At 49.1% G+C, this 24,340-nt stretch overlaps 1 protein-coding gene across 10 annotated transcripts in view; it reads right to left on the reverse strand.

The window, feature by feature from the left end:
- The window catches only part of LOC109696566 (disks large-associated protein 2), a 664,364-nt gene that overhangs the window by 118,819 nt on the left and 521,205 nt on the right, over positions 1–24,340 (reverse strand). For all 10 annotated transcript variants that reach the window (XM_074055339.1, XM_074055343.1, XM_074055340.1 and 7 more), the window contains one exon: positions 17,583–17,648. In XM_074055339.1, coding sequence (XP_073911440.1) covers positions 17,583–17,648 — 66 coding nt within the window. The remainder of the gene's footprint in view (positions 1–17,582; positions 17,649–24,340) is intronic.

The following is a 24,340-nucleotide window of genomic DNA, read 5'->3' on the forward strand; positions in this document are numbered from 1 at the left end:
TCCATGAGGCTGAGGTCTTCCCTGTAGATATGAGGGCTCTGTGGGACTTTCTGAACAAGTCGCTTGTCCAAGAGGAAATGAAGTGTTGGGTGGCAAAGGGAAACTTCAACGTGTCTTCTCAGAGTTCCAGAATCCCATTTCTCAGCTCTACCTGTCTGCTCCAGAAATCAGGTCAACAAACCATATCATGCAGAATCCTAAAGTTCAGGCAGAAAGAAAACCTGGACCTCTTATTTGGAGTACAAAGAGCCTGGCTGAGTTTTTAAAGAGTTTTCTACATGGGCAGGAGTACATTAATTTTGGCTTATAGGTTGTAGGATGGACATATCACAGCTGAAAGCTGAGTTGATGCTGCGCCCTTGGACTTGTGGGTGCCATTACTGACCCATCAGAAGCCTTTGCTTTCCTCCAACAATGGTGGGTGTAGTCTTCATATGCATTTGTGTCCCTTGCCTGGCCTATGAGCACCTAAGTGAGGATTCAGTCGTTGCCTACAGGTTAGCATGTGTGCACATGTATGCAAGCACATAAGTACACATACACATAGAATTAAAACACAATTAAAATATTTCTAATAAACAAACATACACTAGAATAGAAATATCCAGTATTGGTCTAATTTGATTCTCAGAATGACAATACAATTTGTACATTACTATGACAACTTTCAGAAACAAAGCAAGCACTAAAGAAAGATTCAGTAAGTTACTTAATAACAGTGGTACACGGCAGAGAGGAATGGGAGTTATATTGCCTGAGCTCAATTACACTACAACACCAAAGCTGCTGGGAGACCCAGGTTCAAATCCCAGTTCCGTCACTTATTAGCTGATCCAGGTTCGACAAGTCACTTGACCTTTTGAGGCTCAACGTCTTTATCTGAGACAAGAGCATAAGCACAGTTGTGTTGTGACGCTTAGATGTTCTAGCATTCAGTCTGTGCACTGTCTACACACTAAACATGCACTAGGTAACTGGATTTTCCCTTCATAGTCTGTATTTAAAAAGTCCATCATGCAATCATACTTGGTCTGCTACAGAGACAATAGACAATGAAGACAGAAACAAAGCCAAACCAAACCCCAGGAGCTGGCACACTGTGTCCTGGCAGACGCGGGTGATGCAGACAGATCTCATTAGGACCAAATGCAATTTGGGAGCTGTGGCCATTCCAGGGGGTGGAATTTGACTATTAGCAAACTCGATTTTACACTGGATTGGAAGACTAAATGGTACCGACAAGTCACAGAACACAGGACACAGGGCTCTGTGACCCAGGTGCACCATGGGCTGGGCCCAGCCAGGGCTGTTTGAGATATACTCCAGTCTTCATGGACTAGCCAGGCTTCCAGCTTGAATCACTTTTAAATTCTTCTCCAGATGTCATTTCAACAAAAGACCCTACAAATCTGCCTTGAGTGAAATTCAGTTAGTTTGTTGTTATCCTTCTGGCAAGTTCCAGGTGCCAACCGTGCATCCTGGAGTGGCCCCCTGGGTGCAGTGTCCCTGGGTAGCCCCCTGCATTCCCTTAGGCCTCAGGATCACAGGACATGCTGGGGCTTTGTTTTAGAAAAATAAACACACTTTTGTGACTCCCAATTCAGTAAGCAGCAAGATATCAAGTTCTTACCTATTTTCCCAAGTGTACCTGCCCGGTCCCACCCCAGCTGCCTCCAACAATCTCATCCAGACACGTTTTATGGCCTGCACAGTGTATTTTGGCAGGTGTGGGTCTGTGTCCGACTTGAAGGTCTTTTCTGAGTGGACAGGGAGGGGATTTACTTGGACAGCTGCTCAGTAGTTTCCCAGGGAGGATTGGCTCTTTCCTTCTCCCTCTCCTTGGGGCTGCACAGCCTTGGGGCACAAATGGAGGCAGCAGAGGCAGAGCTGCAGGTGGAGAGAACCACAGGGGAGCATGAGGTGTGGACACTTGAAACATAGGTGGCAAGTGACCTGAGCCCTGGGGGACTAAGGGCCGCCCCCCATCACCTGCCCTCTGTGCTGGTCTGGGTCCCTCCTCCTTCCTCCTGTCCCTGTTTAGGTCTGGCCCTCCATGGCCACCCTTGCTGGGCTCCTTTTGTCTCCATATTCTGAGGAGGCATCAGCATTTCCCTTGCTTCCACTATGCAGTGCCAGATTTCCCATCCTGACACGTCGCTCCTTACTACGGGACACCAGCTCCTCCTCCATCCCCTGTGTGTAGACCTGCACTAGCGGATGTGCAGGCCATGATGTGACTCTATGTGATGTGACTCTATGTCAGAGAGTATTGGCACATCTACTCCAGGAGACATGGGGTCTGTGGGGTGGACTTGGTCCTCACAAGGAATTTCTCTCCATGGTGCCAGCTCTTCAATCTTCCCAAAGAAGCCAGGAATCTGGACTACGAAGGAACTTCCTGTGAAGTTTTCTTTTTCACTTGTTCTTGGTTTGAACTCAGGGCCTTGGGCTTGCTAGGCAGATGGTCTATCTTGTGAGCCATGCTCCCAGCCCTTTTTTGCCTTAGTTATTTTTTGGATAGAGTATCCTATTTTTGCCTGGGGCTGGTCTTAGAAACAATCCTCCTATTTATGCCTCCTGTGTAGCTGGGATCATAGGTGCACACTACCATATCTGCTGTCGGTTGAGATAGGGTCTCATTAACTGTTTGCCCAGCTGGCCTTAAACCATGATTCTCCTGATCACTGTCTCCTAAGCAGTTGGAATTATAGATATTAGCTACCATGCCTGACCTGCCTTGACCTTCTCTTGCTCATTGTTTTAAAGAACAACTTGTGGGCAACACAAAATGCACCAGAGGCCAAGCTGAGCTGGGGAACTGGGATCCATGAATTCCTCCAGAGACAAACAACTCTCACATGACATTTGGCAGAAATCCCTCTTGATGAACAGCTGCTCAACAGCTGGACGTGGGGACTCTGTCCTAGGGACACAGGCTGGAGGCAGCTCCCGCCACAGGAGGGAGTCGTGTGCTGTGCACCCTGGCTCCTGTGTGTCCCGGGTGTCCTGTTGAAGGGCCATCCTCAGGGCCCAGGACCTGTGATGTCACAGGCATCTCTTGGTCGCTAGAATGCCAGGCTGTCTGAGTGAGGAACCTCCACACTGATTTCCATGGTGGCTGGACTGACATTCCTACCAACAGTGTACAAGGGCTCTCTGAGCCTGCATCTTTGCAAATGACTGCGGTTGTCTATGTTCTTGATGGTGGCCATTCTGACTGGGGTGAGGTAGAATCTCAGTGTAGCTTTGATTTGCATTTCCCTTGTGGCTAAAGAGGCTGAGCATTTTCCATAGATTGGCCAGTTGCAACTCGTTGTTAAATTCATTTGCCCATTTGTTGATTGGATTATTTGTTCTTTTGGTGTTTACTTTTTTGAGTTCTTTATATATTCTGGGTATTAATCCTCTGGCAATGATTATTTCTCATTCTGAATGCTGTCTCTTTGCTCTGCTGACTGTTTCCTTTGCTGTGCAGAAGTATTTGAGTTTATTTTAGTATTCAGTTTGCAATCCCATTTGCCAGCTCTTGCTCTTATTTCCTGAGCTATTGGAGTCCTTTTCAGAAAGTTCTTGCCTAAGTCTCAGTCTTGAAGTGTTCCTCTATGTTTTCTTCAGTATTTTCACAGTTTCAGGTTTCATATTAAGGTCCTTGACTCCTTTTGAGTTGATTTTTGTTCAGGGTAAGAGACAGGTTCTAACTTCGGTGTTCACATGTGGATATCCAGTTTTCCAAGCACTTGTTAAAGAGGCTGTCTTTTCTCAATACATCTTGTCACCTTCGTTGGAAATAAGTTGTCTGTAGCTGTGTTTTTATTTCTAGGTCCTCTCTCTGTTGGTTATTGTGTCTGTTTTTGTGCCAGTCCCAAGCTGTTTTTGTTACTCTGGCTCTGTATTATAATTTGAACTCAGGTATTGTGACACGTCCAGCATCGCTTGTTTTGCTCAGGATTGCTTTGACTGTTCAGGGTCTTCATGCTTCTGTATGAATTTTAGGATTTTCTCCTAGTTCTGTGAAGAATGTCATCAGAGTTTTAATGGCAATTGCATTGGATATAGATGGATTTCAGGTAATATAGGTATTTTCACAATGTAAATTCTGCTGATCTATGAACATAGTATGTCTTTCCCCCTAATGTCTTCTTCAATTTTTCCTGCAGTATTTCATAATTTTCATAATACAGCTCACTAACAACTTTCATCAGGTTTATCCCTAGGTATTCTTTTTTTAGTGTTGGTGGGGGCTATTGTAAATAGGATTTTTTTTCTGTTTCTTTCTCAGTGAATCTGTTGGTGTATAGATAACCTATTGATTTTGCTAAAAGTGTTTATCAGATCAAAGAGTAGATTCTTAAGGGTCTTTCAAGCATAGGATCATATCATCTGAAAATAGGAATAATTTAAGTTCTTCCTTTCCTGTTGGTATCCCTTTTATTTCTTTCTCTTGCCTTATTGTTCTGGCTAAATTTCAAGCACTATATTGAACAAGTGGTGACAATGGACAACCTTGCCTCAGTTCTGATTTTAGAGGAAATACATTCAGTTTTCCCCACTCAGTATAATGTTGACTACAGGTCTGCCATATTTAGCCTTTATTATGTTGAGGAACAATCCTTCTGTTCCTAGTTTCTTCAGAGCTTTTATCATGAAAGGACGTTGAATTTTGTCAGTGGCTTCTTCTGTATCAATTGGCATGATCAGTGACTTTGTCCTTGATTCTGTTTATGTTCTGTATTACATTTATTGATTTGCATACATCAAACTATTCATGTCCTGGAATGAATCCAACTTGATCATGGTGTAGGTCTTTTTGATGTGTTGTTGAACATGGTCTGCAGATGTTCATTAAGGAGACGGGTCTGTAGGTTTTTGTTGTTGTGTTCTCATCTAGCTTTAGTATCAGGGTAATACTGACTTCATGGAATGAGGTGGAAAGGGTTCCTTCCCTTTGTACTTTGTGGGATAGTTGGAGGAGCACTGGGGTTAGTTCATCCTTAAAGGTCTGGTAGAATTCAGACAAGAATCCTGTGGTCTTGGGATTTTCTTTGTTGGGAGGCTGTATTGCTGCCTTAATCTCCTTGCTTGTTATTGATGTTCAGGTAGTTGATATCTTCTTGGTTCAGTTTTGGTCAGTCACATGTTTCTAGAAATTTATCAATTTCTTTTCCAATTTGTTGGAATATAAGTTTTCAAAATATTCCCTTGGGATCCTCTGAATTTCAGTGGTTTCTGTTGTAATGTCGCCTTTCTCATTTTTAACTTATTAGTTTCTTCTCTCTCTTTCTTTTGGCAAATGATTTGCCACTCTTGTTTATCCTGCCATGGAACCAACTGCATTTCACAAATACTTTGCCTGATTCTTTTAGTTTTCATTTTGTTAATTTCCAGCTCTGATTTTCATTACTTCTTTCCTTTTACTAATTTTGGTGTTGGCTTGTTCTCCCTTTTCTAGGATCTTGAGGTACATCATTAAGTTATTTATTTGCTCTGATTTTTAATGTACGTTCTCATAGCTATAAACTTCCTTCTTACAGATTTGCTGTATGTCACCTGTTCTGCTATGTTGTTGTTTCATTTTCATTTGATTCTAGGAATTTAAAAATTCCTCCTGAGTTGTCTGATGACCACTCAGAAGTGTGTCTTTCAATCTCCATGGTTTTGTACATTTTCTGCAGTTTCTCTTGATATTTATTTCCAACTTTGTTCAATTATGATTGGATAAAAGAAGCTATTTTAATTTTCTTGCATTTGTTAAAACTTGCTTTATGTCCTAAAATATGATCTACTTTGTAGAAAAGTTTCATGGGTTGCTGAAGAAGCATTTTCTGCAGCTGTTGGATTGAATATTATATAAATGCCCATTTGATCTCTAATGTTATTTAATTCTGAAGATTCTTTGCTGATTTTCTTGTCTGGATGACCTATGGGTGACAGTGGGTATTGAAGTCACCTGCTATTATTATTTTGGGGTCTATCTGAGGTTTCAAATCCAGTACTGTCTGTTTTATAAAATTGAGTATGCCAACGTTTGGTGCATACATATTTACAGCTGTTATGTCCTCTCAGCAGATTGCTCCCTTTATCAATATGAACTGACCTTTTTTTATTTTTAATCTCCTCTGACTGATTTTTGGTTTGAAGTCTTCTTTGTCAGATATGAGCATAACTACTCCTGCTTGCTTTCAGGTTGCATTTGCTTGGAAAATCTTCTTCCCCACTTTCACTTTCTCTGTGCATGTCTTTGCCAGTGAGGGGCATTTCTTGCAGACAGCAAACACTTGGGTCTTGCTTTTTCAAGTCGATCATCCAACCTGTTTCTTTCCGTTGTAGAATTGAGACCACTAATGTTCAGTTATTATGGAAAGGTATGTGCTGATTCCTGTCATTTTGTTGTTTTTGTATGCTTGATTCTTTTGTAATCCTCATTTCCTTATCTACTTTTCTAGTGGTATTTATTCTTTCCCATATTCTCACAGTTGTGTCCATCTATCTCTTGTGTGTGTAGGATTCCTTTAAGTATCTCTGCAGTGCTGGCTCTGTGCTTATGAATTCCTTTTGTTTGTGCTTATCGTGGAGGACCTTTATTTTTCCTTCAATTTTGAAGGATAACTTTTCTAGATACAGCAATCTAGGTTGGCAGTTATTTCCTTTCAGTGCTTGAAGTAAATCATTTCATGCTTCCCCGGGTTTTACTGAGAAACCTGCTGTTATTCTGATGGGTTGGCCTTCTTTTATGATTTGTCACTTCTTTCACCTCAATTTTTTAGTTTCAGGGACTTTACCTTTTCAGTTTCCAGCCAATATCTGTCTTTCAGACATATTGATCCATTAGGGGAGCCCACAGCAAATAGGTCTCAGGTGTTCAGAAGGCAGAGGATTGGTCTGCACCTGTCTCCATCTGCTATTGCTGGGAGATGCAGGTGCTTATCTTGTGATGCCTCCATAGCTGGGTCTGGGCCACCAGACTACCTGTGCCTACTGCTGGGACCCTGCAATGCTAACATGTCCTCCCAAAGAACAGAGGCTGGCTAAACCTGTCTACCCAGGCACCTGCTGTCCAGGGTTAGGTCACTGGGAAGCCAGAGTAGGAACTTGGATGTTGGCTTTTCTTCTGAAAGCATTTATGATTGTCACAAGTTTATCTAATCAATCTTCAGAATGCAGTAGAGTTCGCCGAGGTCTACTTCATGCACACAGAAGAAAGTTAGGGTGTCTAGGTAGTTGCGGTCAGAACTTCCTGAATTCTTAGTAACAGAATTACTTTGCTAGACCAATTGTTGCTACTTGCTTGTAACCTTGGTGTAGGGATTTTGCTGTCTTGTTAAGCTACAGCGAGTTGTGGCTTCCCTCGTGAGGACACACAACTCAAGTGCAACTTAAGGATTTGGGGGCTGCCATGTTCCCTGCTAGACTTTAGAGTCAGAAACATTAAGTGTCAGGGCAGAGCAGATGGTCCACTGCTGAGGCATCTCTCCTCACACACCCACACCCTGCCGAACTCGCCCTTCATACTCTGCAACTTATCCACAGTTAGTGTGGCGTTTTATTTATTTATGATTTTGGCAGTACTAGGTTTTGAACTCAGGCCTTTGCACTGGTCAGGCAGGCACTCTACCACTTGAGTCAAGCCTCTAGCCCATGACCTTTGATTTTTAACTGGTGGTGATCTGCCTGTGAAATTGTACAAAATAAATAACTTGACTATGCTTAAATTCATGGGCTACCTTAACATCTATGTCATTTGTCTGTGGGCAGCACGGGGAGTGGTCACCTCTGTCCAGTTGTCTTCTCCCATGGTTCTTTCTCTGACCCAGTGACTGACACTTAGCAGATCTGAGGGCTCTGATGTCAGGAGGATTCTGAAAAACTGTGGGCTAAATGCTTACCTAGTGCTAATTACAGCCAGTGCTCATCTTATGTCAGACGTAGGACTTGTTGGATTACACTTTACATGAGATGTGCATGTTTTTGTCACACTTAGATAAAAACCTGGAACATAATTGTAACATAAGGCTTTTCAAGCCTTACACAGATTTTGCTCAAGTGACATTGATCATCACAGACACAGTCTCTCTACAGAAGATGGCTATCCCCTAAGGAAAGTCACTTTCAGCTACATAACTGCAGTGCAAATGGGGATGCTTACAGTATGGAAAAGATTGTAAGAAGAATTACATACCAGGCTGGGGAGAGCAAGCACTGACCCAGAAGATGAAGGGTTGTGACATTTACATGAGAAGTGGTACTTGCCTAGGAGGGTACGCCAGGCTAATGAAGCCAGTGAGCATGTGTGTTAGTCTTGCTTGTGTCAAACAAATTCCTATTAGGCATATAACACCTACTTTAACTTCATGTGTCAAATTAATGTTGTGTTCTCTACATAGGTCGATGCCTCAGGACCCAGGTAGGTGACACTTTGGTCTCCTTGAAGGAGCAGCAGGAGCAGGGGGAGATGTCCCAAGTCTGGCTTAGCTCAGACCATTAGTGATCCTGGACCAGTCCCTTAACCCCCTTGTGCTCCAGTGCCCTGGCCTCTGGCTATAGGACAGTGGACTGTCCTGAAGCTCATGTGGGTTGATGTGTGACCAAGGCGCTAGGTGATTCTGGTGCTTTTGGGGTTGCATCCTTCCTGTCCCTCCTTCACAGAGCCTCTCACACCTGAGCCCCTCACAAAGGCAGAACCTGGAACCCCAAGAGCAGCGCCAGGGCACCTGCACTTTGCTTTTCCTGCAACTCCAGGGCCACCTCCTCCCTGGAAGCCCACCTGTCCTTCTCCTGGCCCAGGAGCCAAGCCCTGTTCCCCAAGCTCAGCTCTTGCCCCACACTTTGGGAGCACATGGTTCCTACCTCTCCCCATCTGTGGGACAAACACCCATGCATGCCTGTCTGCACAGGAGCCTGGGACACAAACCCCGGCTCAGAAGTCTGGGTTTTCAGTTGTCGCAATTTGCAAATGAACCAAGTTGTCATGGAAACCACACTCAGGAATGACACTAAGTGGAGTGGACATCTGTCAGGAGCAGCACTGTGCTGTCCGCCTCAGACCCACTCTGCACACAGCACTGGTCACAGCCCCACAGTGACCACAGAGACAATGGTAGAGTGACAACAGCTGACACTTTCCAGACACCCGTGTAAGCCACACCTTGTCCTAAGGTCTTCTTCTGTCTGAGCCTTCCTCTCAATGATCCTATGTGGCAGGAAGTGGTCTTTCTGTCCACAGTGCGTCCCTTCCTTCATTTTACTAAACACAGAGTCAAAGGCAGGGGGCATTTGGGGCCATTGCTCAGTCCCGGGGGGCACTAGGCCTGTCTTCAGGGCCGCTTGCTCTAAGTCAGGGGTTTTCAAAACTTTTTTGATTAGGTTCCACAAGAGGAAATGTCTCTCAAGTCAGAACCCCTCGCACTCTCAGTAACGGCCTCACACGGCTGAGGAACACTTCACCCGACACTTGTTCTTCTCATGGCGGTGCACTTGGGTATTTTATGTTACATTCTCTCCTACCTCTGCTTTAGTTTTCATTTTACAGTAACTGCCGGGAGTGACCCAGGAGCCCGAATTCGTGACCCAGTAATGACTTGTGCAGCCCACGCTTTAAAAATTCGTGTTTCAGGTCATGTAACTATAAAATGTTAGACAAGCGATGTGAATGAAGTCGCTTACTGAATTAGGAAAGTCAGTGAAGTAAGCTGTGTCTTTTATTATTAAAGAAATGGCTGTGACTTCATTTTCCTCTCTCTCTTATTGCTGCCCAAGATCACTTTAACCAGTGTAAAAACCACTTATTTAGAAGTTGCCAGTTTGAGTCACTATTGTAGTAAAAAAGTCATTTCAGGGATCAAGTTTTAAATATAAAGTCTTAATGAGTTGTCATCCAAATTTGTGCGTGTGTGTGCGTGTGTGCACACATGTGTGTGTCCTCCCGTGTGTGAGTGGGGTCTGTGCATATCTTGTTTCATCTGACAGATGCCTTCCCCATGGGAACAGTGCCTGGGTGCAGCAGGCAGCCTGGGCAGCTTGGGGTTGGCCCTGATTGCCCAGTGCTGCACCTGGTGGAGTGAGCAGACAGGCACAATGCAGAGGTGGCAGGCAGCACCCAGCTGCAGCCCTGGGGCGGGGAGGCCAGGTCGCTGGGGCTCACACTGCTGCAGGGCCGTGCCTGTCACCAGGGGCCTGTAGTCTCCTTACCTGGTGTGGATGTAAGTGCAGCCCTGGCTAACCTGGGTGTCTTCCCCACACTGTGGCCCAGTCCTGCAAACATAGTTCCCAGTGCACAGGTCAGCTCCCACTGAGCTCAGATGACCCCAAACCCCCAAACTGTCACGTTTGTCATTAGCTCCTCTCAGCTACTGTTTGGTTGCTGCTTCAATGTTTTATTTTAAGCAAGTTTTTTCTCAAAATTTCCGAATTGAAATAGCAGCTTGTGTGCTAATTCAAGTCTTTTTCTGTCTTCTGTGAATGTTTCTTTTATAGAATCTCCAGATTCTATAAAAGTCCTGGGGAGGGAGTGCAACAGTTTTCAAGCAAGGACACATTTGCCCCCCAGGGGGCCTTGGGTGATTCTCCAACGTGTTTCTGGCTGTCCCCACTCGGCAGTGAGGCTATGTGGTAGGGACCCGAGATGCTGCTGGACATGGGGTGGCACGGGCGCAGGGAGACCCTGGCCAGTGTTCTGGGCCAGGCCAGCTTCCCCCGACATGTCCTGCTTCCCCTGCTCTTTGCCCTCCTCCCTTCCAGTCACTTGCATGTCACTCCTGCTTTTCCACTCAAAGCTGTGTGCTTCATCCAGGTGGAGCACTTTGTGTCTGCATCACACACAGAGTTTGAAGGAGCCCAAGAGCTGAGAGCAGCACCTGCCTGACCACGGTTGGGGAAAAGTCCTGTGCTGTGCGTGACACAACTCAGTCTGGCCCGTCTGTCTCCTGGACAAGGTGAGCACATGACCACCTGCTACAGCTCTGGCCGTATGTAGCCTCCAAGAGGCTTGCGTGGCATCGGTTCAGCTCTGTCCTTCCAGAGGGGTCACCACGACAGGCCAACGGTCATGTCCTGACCAGTGCTGGCTTCCTCCTGCATTCATCCCTCAATGTCCGAGCGCAAACACTGAGACCATTTATACACTGCAAGCTTCTGTCTGGGATAACCCGATGGCAGGAGAAGCCCAGGCTCAGGTCACCTGTCCCTGCAGGTGGGGTTACAGGGGGTGGGCAGGCCTCATCCCCAAGCCTGGCCTCTTCCGCCTTCTCTTTCTGCGCCGTCTTCCTGGCGTCCTCAGTGGCTCTCACCTGATTCCCTCTGCCTGCAGCTGCAGCCCTGTTTTCCCCTCACAGGCACGGCAGCCGTGTCTTGGTTTTCCTTCTAACTCGTCCATTGTGCTGGGCCCACTAAGCCTGGGGCTCTGGTCATTGGCCCCACCACTGTGTCCCACAGGGAAGAAAGCACCATAACTGAGGTTTGAATGGCTGGAGTGTCCATAAAGACCCTCGGTGGCACAAGGCAAGGCACGGCAACCCAACTGGCATGACCAGCGTGACCAGCCTCGACATCCTGGAGGTCAGACTGTGTTCCAGAAAACCCCAATCTCCTAATTTTCACGAAGATGAAGAATACATGACTTCAAAATGGTTTCATTTGTTAACAGACTGGACCCTTCCCTGTAGCCACTCCTTTCCTCTGTTCTGCCCCATGAAACAATGACGCACTGGATGTCACACACCGAGGGCCAGGGGCTCTCCAGGGACAACCTCTGCATTCCTGCTGGTCGTCCGGGAAGAGGTCACCTTGGGCTGTGCAGAGCTGGGGGGCCGGGAAGGCAAGGTGGGCTCTGGGGGTTGGGAGGTGGCTGCCGCCTTCTCTCTGGACCTCTTGGCCGTTGCCCCTGTGGTCAGGAATGTGCGTGTGGTGATGACAGAGGTTCTGGGCTTTCTTCTTTGCATAAAGCATTGCTGTTGTTATGGCAATCCACATTAATGCAAAGGCTCGCTTCACAAGTCCCTTTCAGAACCATGTGTCAGGAAGGGAGCACGAGAAGACTAGCACAGCATGGCGTCCCCTGCCTTTAGAAATTTCTCTTAAGGAAATAAGCACGGATGTCCAAAGAGTTGCAAAATTACAGGGCTATGTACGGCTGATGTGTTTATAAAGGAACACAGAAAATGAATAGCTAAAGGGAGGATTTGTGTTAAATAAGTACCCTGATCACTAAGAGGCGTGTGCACACTTGAGTGCTGTGCACAGATAAAACAGAGCTGTGCACTGCAAGTTCCCCTCCATGTTAAAGGACTTCCCCTGGTGTGATCCTGCCCTGGAAGGCCATGGGTCATCGCATTAATGTCCCTGTATTTGGAATCAGTGCGCCCTTTTCCGGTGCCCGGCTTCACGTTGAATGTGAGATCCCTTGATCATTCAATCTGCCATCTTCATTCCACTGTGCTTTGTAAGTGACTCACCAATGCAAAACGTGGAATCGTGTGACAGTTGTCACAAACACTAATAAGTCACTTGAGCAGCCCCTGGCAGTTCAAGTGGCACCCAAGGGAATGAAGGAACACTGGTCTTAGAAATGATTGTCCTCCATGTCGGAGGTGCCCGAACCCCAGGATGCCTCAGTTCCGCAGCATGAAGTGTGTCATGTTCGCTCACGTGGCCACTTTAAATGTCCCCAGATTACTATAACTCCTAGTGCAGTGTAGACCCACGCCACCGCGGCCACCCTGTATTGTTTTGGGGAAAACCTGTGCGTGCTCGGTACAGACGAAGCTTTTCTTCTTTTTAGATGTTTTCCCTGTGTGTGGCCGAAGCCACAGCTTGGAGGGCCGGCTGTGACGTCTTCCGCCATGAGCCAGTGCTGCAAAAGTCACAGCGAGCCGAGCCGCTGAGTCCCACACGGCCCCGGGGTGTCCCTGGGGATGAGTTTTCTGGGGAAAGTGGTCTTCCTCCTCCCTGGGGCTCATTTTGAACGTGGTGCATTGGTCCATTTTATCTCCGGCTTTGGATGAATTTCATAGAAACCTGCATCTTCCTACCATTTTCTCATCCTGAAATGACTGCCCAGACACCATGCTCCATCCAGGGACAGGAGTCTTTCACCGTGAATGCGGGCAGAGCGACTCTCCCGCTCTGAGAAGATGGCTGAACCAATGCGTCTGTCACCAAACCAAGCCTTGGGCGTTCCAGCCGACGCCGCTCATCATGCCTGGGCGCTTTTAGAGCTGGAAAAGGGAATCCCCCCCTTTTAATTTTAGCATTTTTATTAATTGTAGGGGAGTCACTGTGACACTTCCATATATGCTTACAATGTACCTCGGTCAGGTTCACCCCATCTCTCTCCCTCATCCCCCCCATGAAAAATGATGAAGAAAGTTTAATTGGTGTGCTTCATGTTGTTATAAAGTACAAGAAATTGGTATTTTAACAGACCAGAGTGGCACGGTTCAGCGCTGTGTCACTGACCCCAGCCGTGGTGGCCGTGCCCTCGGGAGACGGTTTTAATTTGGCCCAAGAGAGTTACAGATGCACAGGTGTGAGACCGAGGGGGCCTCAAGTCCATCCAGCCTGACCCTTCAACTTAGAGGAGATAAATTTGTGACATTTACTCCTGATTGGTGACAACCTGCCACCTCCTTCCTCCTTTCCTCCCCACAGCCTCCCTGTCTCTCTCTCTCTCTCTCTCTCTCTTTTTTCTCTCTCTCTCCCTTCTCCCTCCCCCTCCCTCTCTTCCTTCCTTTTCTTTTTACAATTAACTATCCTGCATGCTTCTTTGTCAGGGTTCTCAACCCTGGGCGCACATTAGGGTCACGTGGGGTGAGCCTTTGGTCCCACCCATGCACGCGCCCAAACAGGAGGACGCTGGCATGTTAAAGAGACCCCTGCACCCGAGGCTCTCCCAGAACTGTTCACAACAGCCAGGAAATGGAGAGGGTTCAGAGACACCATGGAATACAGTCAGCCTGGAAAAAGAAGGAAGTCCTGCCATTGTGACAACCTGGAAGCATCGGGGCACATTGTGTGGAGTGAATGAAGCCAGGCTGGTGGAGACAGGACCCCACGTGAGAAATCACTGCTCTCACAGGACTTAATTGAGAGTGTGATGGTGGCCACAGGGGCTGGGGACCGAGTGGGGACACACTGGTCAGCGGACACACAGTTTTGATTAAGCTTGGGGTGCTCCCTCCCGCCCAGCATGGCGACTGTGGCTACCAACACTGTGTTGCATTAGGAAACACTGAGATTGGGTCTTAAATCTTCTCATCAGAGAAGAAGGGTCAGTGTGGGAGGTGACCGGTTGACTGGCTTGATCGTCACTCCCCAATGTACGTGCCTCAGAATGTACATTACTATCAGGATATTATATATTTTTCAATTATAACTTGATAAAGCCGGGATAAAGCAAAAGTGAAAATAAAGTGCTTCCTCCATTAAAACAAAAAAGAGTCGATGCGGGGGAGGGACAGGAAAAGGTACTGGGGTGAAGAGGAATCCTATGTGAATACAGATGGTGACAGTGGAATCAAAACCACTGGACCCTGACTGAAAGGGGGGGAAGAGGGAGAGGTGGGATATGATGGAGGACTGAACTTGTTCAAGGTCTGCACATATCTGTGGACTTCCCACAACGAGACCCTTTCATATACGACCCGAGCCAAGCATGGTGGTGTACGCCTGTAGTCTCAGCCACTTGGGAGGCTGAGGTAGGAGGATTGGGTGGAAGCCAGCCCTGGCAAAAGTTCATGAAAAATAAACTCAAAAAAGCAAAAGGATTGGGGTGTGGTTCAAATGGTAGGACACGTGCCTTGCAAGGGCCAGGCCCTGAGGTCAGTCCCCCGTGTTGCCAAAACAAAAAGCCAGGACTCTAGCCGGGATCTTCTAGAGGTAATGATGTCCAAGTGTCCCCTGGATGGATGTGCCAGGACACTCAGCAGTTCACACACTGCCACGTGGCATGGACGGAAGCAGGACGGGGCTGACCTGACCTGTAGCACCTGGGCTGACGGGGACACGGGAGTCGTGTCCACTCCCCCTCTTCCCAAGGCTTCTGGAACTGAGTCATTCTCAGAGCCACCAGCCTCCAGCGTGAGGCCAGGCACAGGGACTTCTGCCCTAACACCATGAGGGTCCCAGACAAGAGACCACAGGCTGCCCATCTGACACAGCAATTCCAGGTCTGCGTGTGTCCCCCAAAGAGTTGAGAGCAGAGGTGAGCAGAAGCATTGCACACCATGTTCGCAACGGCACAAGACACAGTAGCTAAAACATGGAGGTCACCCAGTGTCCATCCACACAATGTGTTTCAGCCTTTCCGTGGAATATTAGCCAGCCCCGAAAAGGAAGGGAATCCTGCCAGTTGCTACAACATGGAGCAATCGCTAGGTGCAATAAGCCGTCCCTGAAAGGCACACGGCGACTTCACTCCCGCGAGCCTCAGATCTGGGGCGGGCAGATCTACAGAAGCAGAGCGTGGAACACTGGTGCCAGGGGCGGAGATGCCGGGTTGGTGTCTGTGTGGGAAGGTGGCTGAGTTCTGCAGGGGGACGGATGGTGGTGATGTCACAGGAAAAGCTTAGTGCCATTTAACATGCGCTTAAAAACGGCTAGAAATGTGAGCTTTGTGCTGCGTATCTGATCATACGGAAAGTCCCTTCCGTCCCCGCCGTCCAGCCTGTGCCACGCCATCCGCGTGACGCTCACTCCTTCCACCCGGCCTCAGCCCTCGGTGTCCCGCTCGCTCTAGAGCTGTCACAGAGGAGGGGATGTCACAGCCACGGTGGCCGCTCTGCAGATGGGCCTGGTGCTGACCGTCACAGGCTGGAGGGTTTCGCTGAGAAATTCGAATTCTAAAAAGGATCATCTACACAGGGTGATCCTTACTCTTTTTTAGCAGGAGGTAAGATATGGGTTCTTTTTTCCTGGTGAAGACAGAGCATGTTCACAGCTCACTGTTCACAGTCACCGAAACTTGAGGGGACCCAGTGTCCATCTATGTGGGCAGATGAGGTGCAACCCCACGAAGGAATACCACTCAGCCCTGAAAAGGAGGGAAATCCTGACACGTGCGTGTTCCCAAGGGAACAGTTGGGTACTAGCTCACTGGAGAAAGGGTGCCACCATCTCTTCCAAACTCATCATTTTAAACCAGAAGCAAACACTGGCTGTAACAGTCCCTGAGAGAAATAATGGTTTATACTAAGATGGCTCCTTCAGTTTTAGTGCTAATCTTTTGGGGTTGTGCAGTGCTGGAGTTTGAACTCAGGGCCTTGCACTTCCTAGGCAGGCACTCTACCACTTGAGCCAAGCTCCCAGCCCTTTCTAGCTTTAGTCATTTTTCAGGTAGGGTCTCATGTTTTTGCCCAGGGCTGGCCTGGACCTCAATCCTACTCCCAAATAGCTGGGATTACAGAAGAGACACCATGCCTGGCTTATTTATGAAGATGGAATCTTGCTAACTTTTTGCCCAGGTTGTTCTTGAACCCTGATCTTCCTGAGCAGCTGAGATGACAGGCATGAGTCACTTGCCTTGCCTCAATATTAATCTTTACACCAATCAAACAGGCAACAGATTCCTTGCTCCTGAAGGTCTGAAATAAACCTGGAAAGATCCACATTGAAAAGTCGGCCTTGGGATCCAGGACTCAGCCCTGTGCTGTAATCGGCCTCCTGCGGCTGTGAGCAAGGCAGGGAATCCCGAAGGCCTCAAGGAGGGCAGCGAGTGCAGAGCGCCACGGGGCGTCTCTGTTCAGTGTCTCTTTGAAGTCGAACGCATTCAACATTTCACGGTGCTAAGGAAGCCTTGCCCCCTCCATGTACGCAGAGCTCCACGTCAAATGACTGACAGCCAAGTAACACCCCAGCCCCATGGTGTCTGTGGTGGCCTAAGAAGGACATTCCTGCAGGACACGGGCCACCACAGGGGGAAACGCAGGTGACAGTCCCCGAGCCTCCCTGGGCTGGAGAAGGCCCCTGATGGCACAGAGCATCGTAAGCTGGGCCGACTGAGGTGACCAGCTGCTGGGCATCGAGGACAGAGCTGTGTGGGAAGTGGGGTGAGAGGGGCTCCTGGCTTCCCAGGGTGATGGGGCAGGACCTGGACCCTGTGTTCCCCAGGGTGACTGGGGCAGGTTCTGGCCCTTCGCTTCCCAGGGTGCCCAGCGTAGGTCCTCCTGGTCCCTGACTGTGGCAGGTCCTGGCTTCCTCAGGGTGATCAGGGTGATCAGGGCAGGTCCTGGACCCTGTGTTCCCCACGGTGACCAGGCAGGTCCTGGACCCTATGTTCCCAAGGGTGACTGGGCAGGTCCTGGTCCCAGGTCTGGGAGAGTGGGGCCATTTCACTGGAAATACTGCCTTATTTGCACCAATAAGTGACCTGGTCAAGGTAAGGGCCTCAGGAGGACCACGTCTCATGAGAGCTTTGCAAGGTGTTTAAGCCACTACCCTTGAAAACCCTCAGCCCCGCTGCCTTAGCTCTTACGGGGACACTCTCAGGACAGCAACCTTAACCCGAGTTTGCAGGAGGGTCCCCATGGAGGGGCGCCCAGGGGGTGGAGCTGACCAGTCCCGTGAGCCCCCGCCGTCCGGCATCTGTACTCTACCTAGGTCCTCGTCTGCTGGGCCTGGAAAGCTGAGGCCCGGCTGGGCCAGGTCTCCTCCTTCTTCCTCTGCAAGACAGAAACAAAGTCACTCTTACTACACCGGTGTAGACACAGTCATCTGCTCACATCTGCCACCACATGGTCACATGTGGACAGGTGTTCCTTCAGATGTCACAGTCAGAGCCCAGCATTTTGTGCCTGTCACCTCAGACTGACCGTCCTCTCTGGGTCACCGCTCTGAGGTCACAGACACACTCTTTCCCCCATCTGGGTGCCCGCTCTGGCAGCAAGTGCAAGCGGGTCTCAGTTTCCCTGTCAGTTACTTTAGGCTCATTTAACCTCGGCAGTCTCACCAGGCAGCCATGAGAGGGCCCCACCTGTCCACTGGACTCCATGGCCGGTTGAGTCCCACGGAGCCTGTGTCACCTGCAAAAGCCTCCCCGACTGTCTGTCTGGATGGCAGATTGACGTGGTAGCTTGCGTTACCGCGTCAATGGCTCCGGTGACCCTCACAACAGTTCATCCCTGCTGGGACTCCTGCAGGTGCTCAGGGCGCTCAGACCCGGTGTGCTGCCTGCCGCTGCTCTGCCCTACCCTGCTCTGCAGTCAGAGCAGGACACAGAGCAGGATGGGGGCTTTGGGCAACATGTTACATATGTGTCCATGAGTCAGCACAGCACAGGGACGGGTGTCAGAACCACCGCCTCCACATGCACACGCACAGGTGTCCGCGGGCATCAGCGTTTGTCACACAGCCATGAATGCAGGGGCGTTTGCACGCGTAGCTGCGATTGGCACGCATTCCGTATGCACAGACAGGTCCGAGGCGCCGTGCACACTACCCCTCTGTGTCACATGCGGGGTCCGTTTTAGGCACTGTGGCAGGACCGGTCCGCCTCACTTGATGGGAAGTGAGGGAGAACGTGGGTGACCTGCTGAGAGGCTGCTGGGGCCTCCTCTCGCAGGAAAGAGACCCTCTCACTTCACGGCGTTCCCCAAGTTTTAAAAAGTCCATGTGCACAATAAATGTCTCTCTGAATTGGTTAAAATTTTCTAAGACGATGTATGCAAATTAATTACCTAGCTCCACTGCACCTGTCTCTGTGTGGCCAACTCGTCTCCTGAACACTCAAAGACGCATCGTCCCACTGAGGGATGGACCACCGTGGGTGGGTCAGCTCGTGACCACACCAAGTATGTGTGAAACCAAGGCCTCAGGTTTTTCTCCACTTAGAAGACTGCTGCCACACAGTGTCACCTCCTGTGAACCAGGATGGCATCCAGGGGACAGACCAAAGTGACAACCCTCGTCTCAGAGCTCGCCGCCTCCCTCAGTGGACACCGGCCCAGGCACACACCTCGCACAGGATTCACAAAATGGCTTTGAACTTGAGTCAGTGTCACACCAAGGGCGTGGACACGCGGGGTATACACGGAGGATAACAAAGCTGCACACTGCACACTGAGCCCGCAGCTGCTCGGGAGGCAGCTGGCAGAGCCTCCGACAGCAGAAAATACGACAGGGTGGAGGGCGAACGCGTTCACGTTTTGTGTCTGGTGTCGCTTGGTGGCTGACAAAGCCTACTCAGTGTGGAATGGCGTGACCGTGGCTGTCACCCTTTCTATCCCCACAGGGCTTTGCGTTTTTCAGAACAAGGTCTGTGTCCACCATATTCCTACCACAATCCCGATCTTGTCTGGGTAAATGTCCTGCTCTAACTTAAGGCCACAGGCAAGGTCTAATCCTCGTCCTTCCTGTTTCCCTGCAGTGGGTGCTAACACGGGTTAGATGCACAAAGCTCTCAAATTAAATGGGGACTCATTTTGGGGACCTCAAACTAGCTGTTCTCGGCTTATTAAAGGCACACACACACACACACTGGCCGGTCAGCAGCCCTGTCCTCCTCCACCTGCTCACATTAGGGAGAAGAGTGACAAGACAGACATCAGCCGACGTTGGGAGGGACGCAGGCCCGTCAGCAACGCTCACGGATGTGCTGAGGGCGTGTGACATTGAGCCTCCTCCCATCAGCCTCTTCATTCCCCTCCCCGTTCAAGCCTCACAGCCAGGAGGGGCTGGCAATAACCGGGTCATGTGTACGAGATTAATAGGGCCGACACGGACAGCACGCTCAAATCCCCATCACATTTTCTCAGTAGAATCAGAAAAGTGCCTCAGACTGGGGAACTCTGGAACTCGTCCACTTCTGTATTTCAAGCCTTAATGAGCTTGGCGCTGCCTGCAGATGTCCACTGCAGAACTGTCCACGGCCTGCTTGCCTCAGGTCGCACACTGCAGTCCTCTCTGGGTGGCGGCACCTTATGACTTATTTTTCTTATAGAATGACAGCTGAATTAGGAGTCTCTCATTCCATGGATGCAGAAACTGAGGCCTCAGAGGTTAAGTGACTTCTCTGTGGTCACAGAGGTGGCAGTTTCCATGGAGCTCTGCCTCTGACCCTAGGTTCAGAGTGGTGGCACCTGTGTGTGGGGTGACATAGATAGACCTTCGTGTCCACGCAGGACTGCAGGGTTCTGAGAAGGGGTAGAAGGGAGGCCCGCTTTCAGTCAATGAGTTTGTAAAGGATTTTCAGTACAAATTCTACCATTTGAGTCAGGCAAGTGGTCTCCAAATTTTGCTAAGCCGGTACTAGTAATAAGAAGCAGTTAAGCCTTCACAGAGACAGGCCCAAGGAGAAACGAAGTGCGCCCGTGAAAGGGAATCAACTGGCAGGGCGTCTCCTGGTGGAAGGTCAGCATACTCACCATCTCACACTCGGGATGAGAAAGTGAGAAGCTTCGTCCCCGAGCTGGGCTTCTCAGCGTTTCCTGCTCCCTAGGTGCATTATTTGTGCGTCCTTGGGTTTATTGCCGTGTTTCCCTGTGGGATTGCAGGGCTGGCCTTGTGCACCCTTGGAGTGTTGGGTCTGGCCAGCGGCAGTTCCTGGGGCTGCCCACAGCCCCCACCAGAATCCGGATTGCATGGGTCATGCTCCACAGCTCCATGCTCTTCCTCAGATGAACTTTCTAGACACCAAGCATGAAAGGCACACTTGACACTGCTCTTACAGGGATCAACAATCATGGAATCGGGGTGTCCATTGCGCCTTCTCTTCCAGGGGCCCAGACACCAGGCCTGCACAAAGACCAGAGTCAGCCACTGCCCAGGGAGAGGACAGAGTCAACCAAGGCCCACTCCCCTTGTTTCCTGAGCTAGGTCCCTTCCTTTCATTGATGCATGGTATTTTCTGGTCTGAGGTCTGTATTTCCTCTCACTAGGATAGGAATCTGAGTCGAGGTGTCAGAATGTGATCAGTGTCACCTGGGACCAGGGCTACCTCTAGTGCTCAGTCGTATCTCTGACTTCCTTTGGGACTCCTCAGTGTACTGTCCATCCCCTCCTGTCTCAGCCTCCGCTAGGATCTGGCCTGGAGAAGCCACAGAGCCAAGAGGCACCTGGGAAGCCTCTGTGTGGCCTCTGCCCCCTGCATTGGCAACCTCTGAGCCCCCAGGCCCCACTGTAGCTCAACTCCTGACCCTTCAAGATCCTTGACCTCTTTCCCCATGCAAGGCAGTGCACCCCTTGATCTTGACACCGTCTCTCTCAGGACAGGGATTTCGCTTTAGTCTTTTCTGAGGAACTCCACCTGTCACCTGCTTATTGGGTGGAGATAGGAGAGGCAGGTTAGGTCAAGGTCCAAGTTTTACCTGTGAAATGTGTGTAATGTTCATCCTTCAGTCCTTCCCATGTCACTCTGACTCTGAACACCAGCCAGCCGCCCTCCATTACCTCACTGAGTCTCTTCCATTGTTTGCCTACCATGTGCCCCATGTGGATCCCACCCAGACGCAGTGACCCTGATGCTGGAGGGAGCTGGGGACTCCATGCACTTACTGGAAGATCCACCTGCAGCCCTGACTGGGCTGCAGCCTCTCAGGGTGGGGGATCCCCTCGGATTGACCCACCAAGCCACTGTTCCAGGCAGGGCTCCACACCCTGGGCGCTTAGCACAGGTCAGCAGTGGGCATGGAGCTCTCAGAGACGCCCGAGCTGCTTGCTGAGTCCTCCACCAAGTTCTGAAAGTCAGAAAGTCCCCACTTTCTAGACTTTCTGCATTAAAGTTTTTACTCTAAAGAAAGTACATCAAGTCTACATTTGGACTGCTTCTCTAATGACAGGATTCAAAGGCGGCTTTAATTAAGGATTCATCTCTGCTCGGAGAGGACAATGACAGTGATGAGCCTTAATGCTGGCTTCCTCTCCTATTCCAGCCACAGCTGCGCCTCCAGTCTGCAGCCAGCCGAGGCTGTAATGATAACCGGCGTTTCTTTGAAACACAGAAGTGCTCACAATTCTATTTTGGATGGCAGATCAAGCCTCAGCAGAAGGTGCCCCTAAAGTCTGCAGAATTTTCACCCCCAGTTCAATGTCAATTAGGATAAGGGAAAAAGCCACAGATCCTAATGAGGCACCTCACTCAGGTAAGGCTGACTGCACACGTGGCTCCCCCATAGCAGGTGGTGGCCACTGCTCTGGACGGCGGAGTCACCCCTCCAACCGTCATGTACATGAGCACCTCCAGGTAGTTTTCCCATTTTTAGGGCCAGATCAAGTTAAGTTAACCACCACTGTGCAAACGGGTCACAGAATCTTCCAAAAGAATTCAGCTATGACTCAGTAACATGTCCTTAAGTTTGAATTTCTTTGGACTAAAAAAAAAAAAAAAAAAGAATTACAAAGTGCTGAAGTGAAAAGGCAGTGTTTCTTATTTAAATGTCTGAAAGCTTCAAGATGCAATTGTATCTGCCTTCAGTTAAATTTGAACAGTATTCACTTGAAAAGTGACATTAATTACATTTTATATAACATGGTTTAAATCTAAATTCCAAACGCACACATGCTAAATCCTTTGTACTACCTTCAGTATTAATAAGGTTTTAGATCAAAGATGTTTTAAAGATGTGTCCATCAGGTTTACACAGCAAACACTGCCTTAACGGCAGAAAAGAGGGTCTTTTGCAAAACCTGGAACATGCAGCCTTCCAAACAAAGTCTCTGTTGCTCATACGGATGTATGTGAGGTCCCAGAGACTAGTGCGAGCCATCCTGACACTGAACTTGCTCCTGGTCTGTGAGAAGTGACATCTCTCCTTTAGTTAGAAGGTCCTGGGGAGGCTGCCGGACAATGGTGGCACACAAGTCAGTTGCATTTCCAAGGAACTGTGAGTCACTTTTAGGACTTGTATATCCCTTGCAATGTCAGTTGTTTTCTGAAATTCAAATGTAACTGGCCTGCCCAGGACTGGGGGCCCCCTCTGCCTCACACCCAGACTCTCCCCCTTGTCGGTATGGGGAGGGCCCATCCAGTTCCCTTAACGGCTCCACAGTGAACCTGAGGTGCAGCTAGGCCTGGAATTGCCAGCTCTGCAGAATGAGCAAAGCCATCTTTGAAAATCCCTGTTTTTGCCCTTGCCAAACCCCCTCCTTTCCACCTCAGACTGGAGGGAAGCTGGGAGATGCCAACCGCACAGACCGTCCCGGCATATCTGGCCTCCCGCAGAAAGAAGTGACATTCTGCCACCATGGTGCTCTGCTGGCTTTGATATGCGCCATGCTTTCTGGGTGGGAATTTTTCAGCATTGTGACATGAAAATGGCAAGTTAACTTTTAAACACTCTTAAATTCTTCATCTGACAGACTCAGGGTTCTACTTGACAGATGTCTGGTGTCTGGCTTGCCTTGTCCCTTTCAGCCCCGGTGTGAGGTGCTCTGACATGTGGGAGTTACCACAGGTCCACCTTCCCCTGGATTTTGTGCAAATGACTTTAGGGTGAGTTCTGGTGCTCCATTTTTTTTCCTTTAAGAAAAATGACAAGCCTAGATTTTCCAAGGTCCAATTAAAGCAGGATGGGTAAATAAATTATGGCATGATTATAGCATAGAGTATTAGAGAACTTTCAAGAGTTTTGGAAATTCTCAGCCTTGTGCTAAGTGAGGAAAAGTGTCTGTGCAATTCTATACACTCTGCAATCCGGGTTTTGCTCTGGGAAGAAGACCGGAGACGATTTGCTGAGCTGCTCAGAGCGATTTCTCTGATTGAGGAATTATGGCCACATTTTATTTCCCTCTTTCAACATCTCGTGCTTTTCAAATTATCTTCAACCAGCCTAGCTACCTTTGTGAAGCACGAAGTAAGTTATAAAAACACTTGGCTTTCAGTGGTTTTCTTGAAGCAAGTATTTGAAGTTTCATCATCTTTGGAACGGGATAGTTTGGAATGAAAGTTGACAGTGGTGAAGGGGCCGGTTTGTTCTTCCCCCAGCGAAGATCAGTGTTCTTATCATCCTCTTCCTCGATGCCTGGAGTGGGCACCGAGCAAGAAACATATAGTGAGAAAACTGTCATTCACCACCATTGATGTCTGGGTGACATCCTCATGAGGACATTGCATCAGGACATTGTCCTCAGCAATCACAGAGAACAGGACAGACAACCATCTGTGACCTGCACCTCGGAGACAGCAGACCACACTGGTGGTGCATGCACCAGCTCCAGCCTCAGCTTGGAAAGTCACTTTCTAGATATTCACAGCCCGCAGGTCACACTCATGGAGGAGATGCCTGTGGTTAAGGGACCTGGGCATCTGGGGAAGCTCTGAGGTCAGCTTTGGAGTGCAGCACCCCTGCTCCTCAGAGCCGGGACTCAAGCAGAGGCTCAGCACAGGTTACAGCAGCTGCTCATCAGGTTCTACTAGGAA

This window comes from Castor canadensis, chromosome 14, assembly GCF_047511655.1.
Source record: "Castor canadensis chromosome 14, mCasCan1.hap1v2, whole genome shotgun sequence".
NCBI lineage: Eukaryota > Metazoa > Chordata > Mammalia > Rodentia > Castoridae > Castor > Castor canadensis.